Source organism: Amblyomma mixtum, chromosome 1 (genome assembly GCF_055824585.1).
Source record: "Amblyomma mixtum isolate Tamu chromosome 1, ASM5582458v1, whole genome shotgun sequence".
Classification (NCBI taxonomy): Eukaryota; Metazoa; Arthropoda; class Arachnida; order Ixodida; family Ixodidae; genus Amblyomma; species Amblyomma mixtum.
In genome coordinates, this window is record NC_143012.1 from 203,454,095 (window position 1) to 203,468,623 (window position 14,529).

At 49.7% G+C, this 14,529-nt stretch overlaps 1 protein-coding gene across 1 annotated transcript in view; it reads right to left on the reverse strand.

Annotated features, from left to right (window-relative positions):
• The window catches only part of LOC149370585 (creatine transporter-like), a 33,388-nt gene that overhangs the window by 14,909 nt on the left and 3,950 nt on the right, over positions 1 to 14,529 (reverse strand). The window contains exons 3-9 of the mRNA XM_089578047.1: positions 12,902 to 13,071; positions 11,895 to 12,085; positions 6,907 to 7,039; positions 6,093 to 6,227; positions 5,128 to 5,231; positions 3,325 to 3,449; positions 422 to 534 (exon numbers count right to left, since the gene is read on the reverse strand). Of these exons, the coding sequence (XP_089434173.1) occupies positions 422 to 534; positions 3,325 to 3,449; positions 5,128 to 5,231; positions 6,093 to 6,227; positions 6,907 to 7,039; positions 11,895 to 12,085; positions 12,902 to 13,071 (971 nt within the window). The remainder of the gene's footprint in view (positions 1 to 421; positions 535 to 3,324; positions 3,450 to 5,127; positions 5,232 to 6,092; positions 6,228 to 6,906; positions 7,040 to 11,894; positions 12,086 to 12,901; positions 13,072 to 14,529) is intronic.

Here is a 14,529-nt window from a genome sequence, read left to right on the forward strand (position 1 = left end):
GTGCAAGTATAGAATGCTCTCCGAAGATTTCCGGATGGTACGATACGGAATGCGAGTAAGTACAGCATCGAAGATGCTTGTCGAAAAGAGGGGTGGATAAAAGGCAGGCTGGTTTCGTAGATATGAACGGCGAATCTCAAGTACGCTGAAAACGTTCAAAATGTTCTCGAATTGGAGAGTTATCTGCTTCGAGAAAACCTCCTTATCTAGTGAGGTACGCAGACACGTCTTGATTCCGCAGGGCTCGCGAAATTAATTGGGGTTAGCAGGGTTGCCATTTTTTTCTTTTGGTGCATATCCTTGTATAACCTACTAAAGTTCCCCTTTAATGCACTCATTAAGGGGACAGGGCTTTTCCCTGCGGTCGCTATATTCGGCGTCGTAACCACGATAGCCCCGTGACCTAACCCCGCATCCTTACCACGCCATCGAAGGCCAGCATGCATAGGAGGGCGTAGAATGCGATGCACCACAGCTGGGGGTGGCTGAAGTGCTTGACACTTTCCGGGTACGTGACGAAGGCGTAATCGTATCCTGCGTAGAGAGAAAGAGAAAGATAATCTCAGTGTCATTGCATACCCAACATGAAGAAGAAAACCTGCGGAAACCAGAAGCATACATCTGCAGTAACGCATTATGATATGACTCATCTGTCATCTTCAACTCGCGTTAGCTCATATCCCGTTTATAGCGGGAAGGTGACCTGCTCGCTTAAAACACTGTCACTACAGCCGTGTTGTGAATACCTAATGCCGACAGTGCCACTTTGCACCAACGTTCTGTTGACGGCACTTTCCTAGGGTGGACTGAGCAGGCTTGTCGCGATCTGAGAACGTCGCGTCCTCCAGGCGGCCAATCGAGATGGCACACCGCTGTCACATGCCACCTCAAATTACCCTCAAAGAATGGAATAGGCACCCGTTCAACGAGCTCGAGGGTAGGCACCTTGATGCCACGGTGCTTGCAAAGAGCTTTTCAATGATGTGACCCGGGGCCCATTAGGCGCTGGCTGTTTGAAACCTACGCAAATAAAAAAATGCGTTTAAATAGCAGCAGACGACATTCCTGCTCCTCCCTTTCTGTGTGGGCCCCTAGGAACACTTTCTTGCTTCTATGATCACCATGGGGAGATACGTATAGGTTCAGGGGGTGTCACGAGCGAAAAAGAAAAGAGGGGTGAGTAAAACACTGTACCTAAGGAAAGGCACGTTAATTGGTACGTTGCAGCTGAGAGAAAGAGAAGAGGGAAGAAAAGAGTGTGCAATGGTATTTTTGGAAGAGATGACGAAAACGACGACGAAATCGAAAATGAGGCAGAAGAAGAAGAAAATGAACTGGACGTAAAGAAGGAGGGCTGGCGGCGTGGATAGGAGGAGGTATGTGCCATTAAGCCTAAAAACATCATCATCATCATTAGGAACCTTCTAGGTGCGGACGTTGGCGCACGGCCGTCAGCTGCTGCAAGTGGTGTTCAACCGTGAGGCCTACTGACCACCAGTGGTCCCCACCGGCTGATGCCCTGCTTCCGTGGATCACGGCGCTGACCGCGTCTTCAGAACGCGAGCCCTGTGTCAACGCCTCCGGAACGCCGACTCAGCCAGCACCTGGTGTTACCTCTCAGACCTCGTCACCGGTACGAGAACGCTCCAACGCCGACATCCAGCTAAGGCGACATGGCCGCACCGACTCCCTTCACCTGATCTTCCTAAACACTCCTCTCATAGAATAGCGGCATCTCTTGAAACAGGGTACCACCTGCGCTTTTGTTCGTACTCCGCGTCCGAGATAGCGCGCGAACCGCCCGCGTTTGGTAGCAAGCCTGTATGAGTGTGACTGTGGTTTACGCGTGAGGAGCGTTAGTGTGGTAGGACTGTGGTGTTTTCTGTAGTGTCATCTTGGTGTATGTGAAGTGCGCTGTTTTGTTTGTTGTTCAGTCATGTATATGGTATGGTGTCTTGAGTTTCCCCTTCGAAGCCTTTTTTTTTGCTTTATAGGCTTGCACGCACACAGAGCGCCTACCATTCAACATCGTAGGCACTCTTTTGTGTGACAGGGGGCAATGTATTCCTTCTCCAAAATGCGCTAAAGGCTATTTACACCAACAAGCCACGCGTGGCAGGACTGTAAAATGGTCCCAGCTCGAACAGTATCCTTAAGCGATGCTAAAACATGACCTAAGGAGAAATATTACTCATCTAGCGATAAAATAAAACGATGAGCATCTATTCATTAATTGAACAGCAGTACTACGTCGCAGAAAAGGAAACTTTATTGGAAGGAAACAAGAAAGCATGCTCTATTTGACCACCCTATACTCATTGTGCAAAGTTCTCGTCCCTGGTTGATTGCGTAACAAAGCTAGACATACCACTTGATAGATATTGGCATGTAAGGGTTAATGGCCAGATTTGACATTTTTTGTGAGGATCGCCGTGATGGAGGGCTACGGAGTAAATTAGGCCACCAGGGCACAAGGGCGTTTTTGCATCTCGCTCTTATCGAATTGCTGCCAGCCGGGGTTGGGTCCCATGACCCTGTGATCAGCAGCTGAATAACGAAGCCAGCTACTTGGAGTTGTCCATCTAATGCACGAAAACATTTATTTCTGTCGAGACGGAAGGTGTTGACCCGGAGTGGAAAGGAACACTTCACAGGCTTTCAAATGCATTTCGGAATGCATGCAACGGTAGAAAACACACTTGCATCGTACATCCTTAATCAAGGCATCATTACCAATACAAAAATAATATTGCTGGCGGTTTAGCGATCGAAAACATCGGGTATTATGGTCTTCAAACGATCACCGAGCTTATTTGTTGCTATGATCGCCGCCGAGTTATTTGTGGTCGTAACTCAGCCCAATAAAGACTTAGTTTAAGAACCACTTCAGTCTCGTCTTCTATCGACCACGGCGTTGTGTCCGCCACGTGACGGTATCAGCATAAACGGTTAACACTCAGTGTTTACATCAAGTAAACATCAGTGTTTGCTATAGGCCAAGAAAAACACTAATATTATAAAAGTCACAGTAAGTACACCCACCCCTTTTATGTGCGAAGAAATAAGTCCTGAACGTTGGTACATCGCCATTTCCTGCATTAATATTAGATTGTGAAGATTATGCGTCTAAGATAGAAGTCAGTATTCTAATATTTTGGCAGGAAAAGATTTTATGCGACATTTAACTTTCCATATTTCTGGTGACCGCGAGGGAAATACAGTACCTTAAGCAGGAGTTTCACAGCAGTTCGCTGCGAGATTCTATGATTCGGTACTGGAGAAATGCAGAAAGCTGAGCGGTGTTTGCACAAAGAGAACACCCACCTGAGGTAACCACGTCTTCGAGCTCCAGGCCGTACAAAACGGTGGCGTGGCCGTGCAGAGCGAAGGCCATGCATCCAGAGAAGAAGCTGAACAAAAAGTCCGCCAGGGTCAGCGTCAGGATGTTCCTGCGCAACCGCCATTAAGTAGCCGGTCACATACTCTCGCAAATAGTAACGACGGAAAGCAAAGCGAGCGCCGATTACGCCACGACAAGCCCTTGATATGTTACCGTAATTTTGCGAGGGCAAGTTTAATGGAGCTTTATTTTATCCAGTTCCTGCTGGTTTATTGGTTGGTTTATTCGGGTTTAACGTCCCACAGCGACTGAGGCTATGAGGAACGCCGCAGTGAAGGGCTCCGGACATTTCGACCACCTGGGGTTCTTTAACGTGCGCTGACATCGCACAGTACACGGGCCTCTAGAATTTCGCCTCCATCGAAATTCGGCCGCCGCGGCCTGGTATCGAACCTGCGTCTTTTGGGCCAGCAGCCGAGAGTCGTAACCACTGAGCCACCGCGGCGGGGCGATCCAGTTCCAGCATTACGCAGTGTTCCAGTGTGATAAATACATTTCTTCATGATACGCGGCGAATTGCCGGCGCTTATTCAATGTTTTTTTACAGCAGTGATAGAATGAAGACAGAGCAAGATACAAGGTCGCATCCAGTGTGCGCACAGAAGCTACACGGGCCGGAATGCTTTGACACTTTTTCAAATATTATTTATACGTTTTTTCTTCGGGATTTGTCATAGTCTCAATTAATAGCGCGCCCTCACAATCAACGGTTATTGCTGTAGTTGTGGCGTAGATTAAAAACGGAGTACTAACAAAATAATTTATTTGTTACAGCTTGTCGCTTCGAGAACGGTTCTTGATAACAAAAACGCCCGAAACATTTTTTCCCGAGAAAAATTAAGCTTGTTGGTTAGAGACCAGGGCTGCATTTGTGCGGCCGTCGGAAGAAGCGGCCCCAATTTACAGAAGCACACTGTCAGCATTTCTAACACACACAGTTGACAAAGTGAACACCGCCATGTTGCAAGCTCCTCTCAAAGCAGTCTAAAAACTTGTTCCCAAGATCATGGTAGTAACCAGAAGACCTACGCGCTGTGCTATACGAAAAAAAAACATAACTCTGCGTCGTACTGTGAGCCTGAGCCCTGTGATATAGATTGCGGCTTAATTGAGGCGCTGAGGTGGTGAAGAGCATGCGTCCTCGTAGTGTGCACTGCACGCATCGCACGATGGCGTCTGCATCGCAATGGGACGCTGGACCCTTTAATGCTAGAGAGTACGCGCCGAACAGCTTAGCTTGCGACAAGTGGGGCGAGCAATACATGACCACTAGCACGGAAATATGAGTGCGAGTGCCATGCGATCGTGAGCGTACGAAAATGACGAGCCTGAAAACAAGGCTTCATTGATGCTTATGCACGTGAAGTCAGCACACTTCGCAAGCAGGGATCAAGGCATGCGATGGAGGTTTTCGAAACTAGTAAAAAGGGGAAGTTCGCCACCAACATGAGAAAGACGACGCTGAAGTGTCTTCTACCGCCTGGTAAAAAGGGGCTGTTTGTGGAATGGAGTACCAGTATCTACGTAGGAAAGGAGGTAAAGCATGTTCTTCGTCACCAGTAAAGTACACAGCGCAAAAGTCGGTTTTGCTGCATTTTAATTTTCTCCACTCGTGAAAACCTGTGGCCGCAATTTTGCGACGATCAGAACATTTCCCCAGCAATTTCTAAATGACGCACCAGCGTAAGGGAACGTCTCCTTGCTCCCTGAGAGAGCAGCCCGCTTACATTGAGAGGGGCCACTGGAAGCGCTTGTAGCTGCCGTAGCATGTCAGCGTGCCCAGTGCCAGCCCCATGCTGAAGAGAAGCTGCTGCGACGCCGCTCGCCACGTCTGTCACGGGACGAAGAGAAAAGAGGCCTAATCATTCACCTCCATCTTCATACTTCCCACCCGAACGAGCGAACTTGAGAGGACTACCGATGTGTGAGGAATCATTGTGCCTATTTTGCTCGTCCAACATTGAAGCCTTCCCTTACGGAACCTCAACATTAATGCCTGTAGAGGGCAGCAGGCGACAGCTATCCGATGGACAGGTGAAGCTTTCTATGCTTTGAAAATTTGCTTCGGAGTGTGGTTCAGCGAAGCACTGTACGTAGATTACAGTGTTGCAACTATGTTCATGTCAGCAACACCGCTGAGCTCTAGCAGTAAAGCGCTTCAGCGCCTGATAAGGTATCGTTCGTGCCCAGTTATTTACCATTGCTCCGCTAATCTGCATCCAAACGTCACAGCTCATCTCCTAGTAACTGCATTCTTTAACATATATATATATGGTTAATAACGACGCCGTCTTAGTCGTTTATGATCTTAGAAAAGGGTACAGCGGTGACACACTTTGCGGCAGAGGCACAGCTTCTGCAGAGTACGTGTAAGCCGTAGCGTTCCGTGCGGCCAACCACGCTGCCCACCTCCAAAGGTCGTAATTTGAAGTTACACAATGAGCCACTGACCTGCTTCCATACCACGCCAAAGGCCTATAACCAAGCTAAGCCTGGGCATCTTTTTCTCTCCATCTCTGAATTGCGAATTGCATTTCTACACTGAATTGTTGGCCCTAAGAGTAAGCTAGGCTCTGATAAGATGCCTCCTCTTAGTGCCTTCTTTCCTAATGCATGACACCGCTGAGGTTTCCCGTTCATGCGGCCAGCCAGAGAAAAAGTGACGACAGAAAACACGACATGCAGGATGTACCATGAGGTGCAGGAACTTTTCCCAGTCCGGAGAGAAGTATGCGGCCAGGCCTCGCATAGAGCCGCGCTGCACCACACTGGACAGGAGAAGCACGAGCAGCAGCGCGTACGTGGTATACGAAGTGCACAGCGCCACCTGGAACGGCGGCCAGAAATCAAGTTTCAGCTACCATCATCATCATTGTTTCCCACTTCCGTTCAGTTACGTCTGCGGCAAGACAAAACTCTGCTGGGTTATGACAGACTTGCAGAGGCACAGGGATGTCCACCTGAACCAGCTTCAAAAGCTGCCTTAAAAACTCCTACACAGCGGAAGTCTAATGGTTTGAGCATCCTCCTCGCATGCGGGAGATGCGGTGTTCGATCCACCGTGCCTCCGGGTACCAACCGGTTATACAATGTGTACAAGTTTTCCCATGGCCTATTCCTTGCCAAACGCTTAGAAGGTCTTTTACCCTACCTTGAACAGAGGAAAATACATTGTGCCAAGCCCCGTCTGGTTACAGATGTGAGTCCGCCATAAAAATGATCAAAATCAGTCTTGAAAACAGCCTAAAGAATAGCTTGAAAGTGAACGCTTGCCAAAATTTGACAGATATGTTTCCAGAAACCCTTTGATTCCGCAGCTTTGCCCAAGCTCGTGTTTTTGCCTTCTATGTCTATGATTAAAGTGCTAGTTGTATGAGACTAGTTTCCTATTGTGTCCACTTCGCCTTCGGTGTCCTCGTAGTCATCCCGTACGCCTGCCTGTGACAAGCACCCATCTTCGGAGGCTCATTAAAAGGAGTATTGTAGGCCTTATCGAGCAGCCGTACCTTCGCACAGCTTCGGATGCCCTTGAAGATCGTAAAAAAGCCCGCCAACCAGAAGATGCCGTTCACGAGGAGAACGTTCCGATGGAGGGTGCCGATTTCCTCAATGCCTGAGGTTAGGTGTAGGATTTCTTTCCTGCGAATAGTGTGACACGGTTATTAGGTACGCGGTTAATGTTAATAGGTGGTGCTCATCAATAATAGCGCGAAATAATGACGGAGATGAATTGAGGAAAGAGTGGACGGAATATTTCAGGATCAAATCGCCCAGGTCGAGGTCACTCGCTCTCTCCCGACCATGTATTGTTGTTGGCCACATGTACCGCGGCCTCAAGTCTCAGTTTAAGATTACAAGAAACCAAAATTACCTTACACGTAGTTGCACGAATGTATATTACCTGTGCGTACATTATTTTTATATTGCTGTTATGTCATTCTATCCTCATTTCTGTCCATGATTGTCCTCTACATTTACGGCGTTTGTATACTTAGTTATTTAGCTCTTTTTCTCAAGTACGCCTTTTAACTGCTACTCTTAGGGCGTAAGTCGGTATTGAAAACTTGACAGCATGTGTAGCGGAGAAATCGGGGACATGATCACATTCGGTCTAGTTAACGCGCCTAATGCTAAAAGAGGTCCACACAGCTCTGCTTTCGCTTGGGAGCGTAAATTTATAGCTCTTTGCTGCCTAGTTCGGTGCGATAATAAGTAACTCGAAGCTCCTATCGTTCACCACTTTCATGTGTGCTCGATAAAAACGAAGAGCTATTGTATGTCTGAGTTATCATTCCTGGAAAGCTTTCGACGAATTGCCAAACATTTTAACGCGATAGCGCAAATAGTCACGTGCGGCAGAAAAACCGACGTCATCGTCGGCGTCATTGGCCGTAAGCAAAAAAAAAGTCAAGAAAAATGACCACAGAAGCAACCTAGAAGGCAGGTGGGCCACCATTGTGGCATCATCCTAACATTCGCATCGGAATGGGAGCAAGGTGCCAACAGTAGCAGGTGGCAGTTTAATGACTGGTGGCGAGAGGTTGCACGGGAAGAGCGACATGGGTATGACAAGCCTCACTGGGGGCCCCACCTGCCAACGTAGGGCTGTGGCGCATCGCTTAACCACTGCACCGCTGGGGTAGAAGGGGGTATGATGAGCCCCAGCGATCTATAAATTGTAAAGTAGTGAGTGACCATTTCCGGGCGTATGTGAATAGACCAATTAACGTTATCGCGTCCTACCCTCATGGTGGGGCTTAAGTGTACCCTCCAGTTTGTTTTTGTCTCTGGTAGGCGCTTGTAAAACTGCCATAACTGTCGAGATGACACGGTGGCCAAAGCACTGGACTCGTTAACTCGTCTAACTCTAACGATGCCTGGATGTTTCTGCACCACAAGTCAATTGCAGATAGTGATGAGGCCCACCAGTAGGTTTGGGGCTTCGAGGTGCGTTGTTGCATAGAACTTATTTGCTATGCTACACTTGAAATTTCAACATCAACATCGTGTGATTTTTGCCACCACTGTGATGCTGCGGCGCACGCTCCACCGGTGTGACTACGAACTGCTTTCATATGTTGACAGGTGAATGAACGCACACTCGTACTGGCCGCAGGTCTAAGTGGTCATGGTCAGGACGATAAAAAGGACCACACTTTGTCTCCTCTCAATTCCATACCTTCATCAGGAACCTGGGAGATCGACCCATCGCAGCCGCGCCCCACCATCCGACTACCAACTGTCTCGGTGAGAGGCTTAGTCATTCAGTGAAGTCAGCGCTGTGAAAGAGGCGAGAGGGAGATGCTCTATAAATGACGGCACGAGTGTTTTTACTTATTTACCGCCCATGCACTACAAAAGAAATTAGAGCCAACCAGTTCTTCGGCAGACGACTTCGCACGAGGCTCGATGCCATCAAGCTTTCGGTCGAGGAGAAAGCAACAGTCCGTGCTTTCCTCTGAATGAGGCACCCCAGCGACACATTTCAACGTGCGAGTCGAGGCCCTCGTATGGAACTGGCATGGGTCTGCAAAGTGGGTTAAGGGGCAGAATGGTGTATGACTTATGGGGGTTTAACGTCCCAAAGCAACTCAGGCTATGGGGACGCTATACGGAAGGGCTTCGGAAATGTCGACCACCTGGACCACCTAGGGGTCTTCAACGTGCACTGACATCGCGCAGTACACGGGCCTCTGGAATTCCGCCTTTATAGAAATTCTACCGCCGCGCCTCGGACGGAAAGTACGTGGACCAGTGTATGTCAAGGTTCGGGTTCAGACGACCCGAGGCGCGTGCGTCTGGCGTCGCCGTCGACATCAAAATGTTTACTACTACCTCTGAGAAATTGCTCACTGTCCGACAGACGGATTCTTGCCTGCCAAGAGTTGCCGTGCCAGCGGCGGTGACGTTCCGCCGTCAACTGTGTCAAAAGAGAGAACAGGGTGCTTCATCAGTTTGGATCGGCGCTTCCTTGTTTGTCAGAGAGCACCGCTATCAGGAACGATACAGTGCCCCTCGTGTACTACATATCTGCAATGCTGAATTAAGACAGGAGAGTTATGCGTACCGCAAACGTCTGCCTAGAAGTGCGTGCATCTACGCTAGTGTCTACGTTGACGACGATGAAGCCGTCCGATGATTAGGGCACGCTTAGTTGTTGTAAAGAACATCACGACTGATTAGGTTGCTGTACTCGCATTATTGGCGGAAAGACACGACGCCTTGCTTTCTGCTCCCTCTCCCAGTCGACCAGGGCGAACGTTGTTCGAAACCGACGACGAACATTGCCCCGAAACTCATACCGGTTATTTCAAAATTTCCGCGCGAATGATACCTGCAGCTTGGCTCGTGCCTAGCGAAATGGCGAGCCGCAAAGGGAAGCACGCAGTGTGTGCCTTCGAATGGATGGATGGATGGAAAAACTTTATTTTCGTCAGAGAGCATGTGTGGACGATTCCGTGTTAGATGGCCATCAACCCGTGGCTGACGGCGACCTGGGTGGCCCACTCCACGGCCCTGGTCTGGACGACCGGGTCTGAGCTGGCCAGCACGGCCTCCCACTGCTCGAGGGAAGGATCACGCATAATGTCCGCCGGTGGCGGTGCTATGCTACAGCTCCATAATACGTGGTCATAGGTTGCCAATTCGTGACACCATTTGCACTCCGGCTGAATGTCCGGCTAGATTTTGCTCAACACGTATGATTCTCGAATGACGACGATGACCAGATTTGCCAGCGGCAGTGCGTTACCAAAATTCTCCCTCCACACGGTTCGCAAGCTACGACAGCGGGCCGGCTCGTTTGCCGATAGGTGGATGAAAAGGGATTTACGCTGTCAATGTTGTGTCTGTGAGTGAGAGGCCCTTCTTGGTGCTAAACAAGGTATGGAATTGGCGCGCCTGTATTTGAGGAAAGCTGAACGTCGCTGAAGAATTCGTCTCGTAGGTGCGTCGTTGTTTCTGTACGAACGAATGCTATCGCAATACCATGCGTTGAACGCCGGAACCCTGTGCTAGAAAGAAGGTAAAAACTTCCATTGCGCAGCGAGCCACAGTGCCTTCAGTTTTTTTCCAGAGAAAAACTCTTACGACATACACAGTGAAATCTCTCCAAATAGCTCTCTTCTCGGCTCACGGGGCTTTCTTATAAGTTGTCACTCTTAACTTGCTTCTTTTATTGCGAAAGCAATACTGCTCGCAGTTTTAGCCCTTCAGCGTCGTCCCGGCGGTGTAACCACGTTTGACCTTTAGCATGACCTCCGCTGTGACATCACGCCAGACGGAGAGAAACAGAGCCCCAACTCGTCTCGTCGCGGTCGTCCCAGCGTAACCACGGTGCAGCGAGCAGCAGCTGCGCGCCGCTGCCGCGATGAGGCGCTCGCTGTGATGACGTCACACCAGACGGAGAGAGACAGAGCCCCAATTCGTCTCGTCGCGGTCGTCCCAGTGTAACCACGGTGCGCCGAGCATCAGCTGCGCGCCGCTGCCGCGAGGAGGCGCTCGCTATGATGAGGTCACGCCAGACGGAGATATAACGGGCTCCGACCCGGCTCACCGCAGTCGTCCCGGCGTAACCACGCTGTGCGTTTCACCCAGGCCATGTCGTCCGACATGCACAAGGCAAGGCTGCAACGATTCGCTCGAGGTAGGAAACGACGGCGGGCTGAAGAAACGGATGAAGTTGCTTTCGCAATTTCCGGGTTTAACTAAGCTGAGCCTCTGCCAATTTTTCGGTCACCCATCAGGCCGATGCTGAGGTGCCAGCCTTCAGCTAGGTGCCACAAGGCGCTAGCATCCTTCCTTCTATTCTTCAGTGTAGCAAGGAATGACTTCGGCACCAGAACTTCATAATATCCCGCTTCAAAATAATTCCAGCATATCTACTCAAGTATAAACAGGTTCACAGAAATCAGTGAATAAAATGGTGGTGGTTACATTAATTTCCATGACACCATAATATAGCTTCATAGGAGGCGTAATATGCCCATATCTTCTTCAAGTATTTAACTCGAGAAAAGACAGTCGGTACTTAGAGCGCTGTTTTTATAAACCTGCAACACCCAGAACCCAACAATTTACCCATCGTTTAAAATGGTCTCGTAGCTCTTTGTTATTTCCAAGAATGTCCTTCGAAAAAACATTTTCTGGTCTCGTAGCTTTTTGTTATTTCCAAGAATGTCCTTCGAAAAAAGAATTTATTACAGAAATTTATTACATAAACACAATATCCAATTTGTATTGAAGAAACAGATGATTCGTGCGGGGAAAAAAATTGACACAAATATGGCCAGACTACTTGGGACTGTGAGGAAGGTCCTCTAAAAATAGGAAATCCGATTCTGTGTTCGCGCTTCAGAAATGTTGGACTACTTCTTTTCTGAGAAGATGCGCGTATGCAATGCAACATTTGCTGAGCTTAGTCCCTTAAGGCGGAGACTACACTAATGACAGTCTAACAGAAGGACGAACACGGAGTGCATAAGCGGTTCCTCACAGCAGGAACTGCTCCGTCGAGGTCTGCGTGGCGTTGAGGCAGGTGCTGCGCATGGCGTCGTACTCGCTCGCGGGCACCATCACGGAAGTGTTGCCGGGTCCTATGCCCGGCACGGCGAGGGCGTCCTTCTCGGTGTAGTTGCTCGAGGAGTACTTGCGCGCGAGGGTGGCGTTGATGCGGAAGCACGGCACCTGCACACGGGAGGAAGCAGCCAAGGTGGCACGAGAAACTCCTGTTGCATTGACGCGGAATTTGGTAGGACAAGCATATTACAGGCGGCTGCAGCTTCTGTTCTGGACATTTTGTTCTTACATCATCTGCCATCAGTGTACAGAAAAAGGAAACGGCTGAAGGGATCTTTCATTTAGCATCTAAATCAAGCGGAACAATTGGCCTGGTTAGCAGAATTGTTAAAACAAACCTCGGCTAGACGTCACTCTCAGGCCCGAAACGAAGTGGCGTGGCATGCGTTCGCAAGAGGAGTGATATTGAGCAGATCGTACAGCTTGCTATTCCGGTAGCTGATTAGTAGGCCGATGTGAAAAGGGGCACCTTTTGGTGCATTTCATACCCACTAATGAATGGCGTGACAGCCGGCTCCCTGCCTCTGGCATAAAACTTAAATTCAGCAGTATTGATTTCATTACCATAGTTTCTTTGCACCACTTGAAGGCATAGTTTAGAAACCATTAAACTTATTGTGGTGAGCCGATAGCTTCCTTCGGTGTGTAGCAGCACGGGTAGAATAGCTCGATAAGCATTTCAACAGCAACTTCTTTGTGATGGTGTGAAGGCTACACGATTTCGCGCTGTTCTTTTCCGCACTAACTAACGGCGTTATCGAATCATTCATGCAAGCGTTGGAAAAAAACAGCAGGAATGTTCAGAGAAGCGCGTGGGCAAGAATGACCCATGCACGGAGATACTGCTGCGTAGAAAACAGTGCGGCCCAGTACAGTAAGATTAGCGTGTCATTTCTGAAGAGCTCCGGCAAGGGTTTCACTTACGATCCTGTAATCCCTTATGAAGCAGTTGGCGTCACTCCAGGAGTTGTTACAGCTGATCCACGGCAGAGTTGGTGAGAACGAGTAGAAGAGGTAAAAAAAAGCGTGGACGACTGTATTCATGTAGCTCACGCATGACGACAGGTTGACGTAGAGCATGCTCCAGGCGATACCTGAAAGGAGGTCAAGATGATAACCTGCCACGCTGCGCGCAGTAAGGAGCGGATTTTTTTTTTTTTCGAAAAGAAGTTAGCGCAACTTCTAACTTCTTTTCGAAGAATGCATGACCAACTAGCCCGACAGCTCGCTCTACTGAAGAAAGGATGGTTTCTCCTCAAAATCCTACCACGATGCTCTATACCAGCACATTCCAAACATATCACTCTACTCCGTTCTCTGCCTCTTTACAGAGTGTTTACGGCGCACTGGCGTCCATTCTGTCACTATAAGAAAGCGCTGAATAGCGGTCTTTAGCTGCGCTAACCTTGATTTTATGCGAAGCATATTGCTAGAGCTACCACTCACGCCGTCGCCGTGGGACCCCCACGTGACACCGTGACGTCACGCCACGTGACACCGTGACGTCACACCACGTTACATCGGATGAGAGAGCCGGCCTCCACCTCGCGCCGTCGCCGTGGGACCCCTAGCCGTCACACCCGCGCATTTCGAACGCGCGTTCACACTCGGTGTAGGTGAAACGCTCGCTCCACCGGGCAGGCAGAACATGGACACCGACATGCACGTAAACAGGCGACAAGCGCGGGCTCGGGCTCTTGAGAGACAACACGGCTCCCGACCCGGTGTATATTATGTAGACGTAGCAGGCCCATCGCCCACGGGATTTTACACGGCCGCTGTCGTTCACCAGGAAATGCACGTTGATGGACTCTCTTTTCGAGCCCCGAATTCAATGCGAGCCGAGGAAGTAGCGATAGCGCTTGCTGCCGCCCACGCCAATTCGAGAATCATCATTACGGACTCCCGAAAAGCATGTGATCATTACTTGGCAGGGGAGATCTCCCCCTTAGCTGCTTGCATTCTAAGACGGACTGCCACTGATCCAACACCCAAAAGAATCATTTGGGCTCCTGGCCACCAGGGCTTACGAGGTAATGAGGCCGCTGACGCGGCTGCCCGAGCGCTTACTCACCGGGCTCCTCATCCCAGCTCTTCTGGCTCGGAGACTAACCAGCCGCTGCTGCGATTCAAGGAAATTATAACGCATTATAGCGACATCCACCGCCTTTTCCCGGCCCCTGCAAAGGGGCTGAGTAAGACGGAGGAGCGAACTTTAAGGCGCCTGCAGACAGGTACTCTACTCTGTCCTGCAATCTTAAAGCATTACGATCCTAACACGGATGGGCGATGCCCACACTGTGGGGAGACCTGTGATATCTTCCACATGGTGTGGGCATGTACTCAAAATCCCCACCTCCCCCCTTCCCCTACCCCTTCCAGAGAGGCATGGGAGACTGCCCTTCTCAACTGCTCCTCGCTTGAGTCCCAAAGGGCTCTGGTGAAACGGGCTAGAGACGGGGCATTGTCATGCGGTGTCCCGGACTAGGGACGCCGACCATGTAGCGTGGCAACTCTGTGGCTCCCAAACTCTATTTCAGAAATTAAAAGTT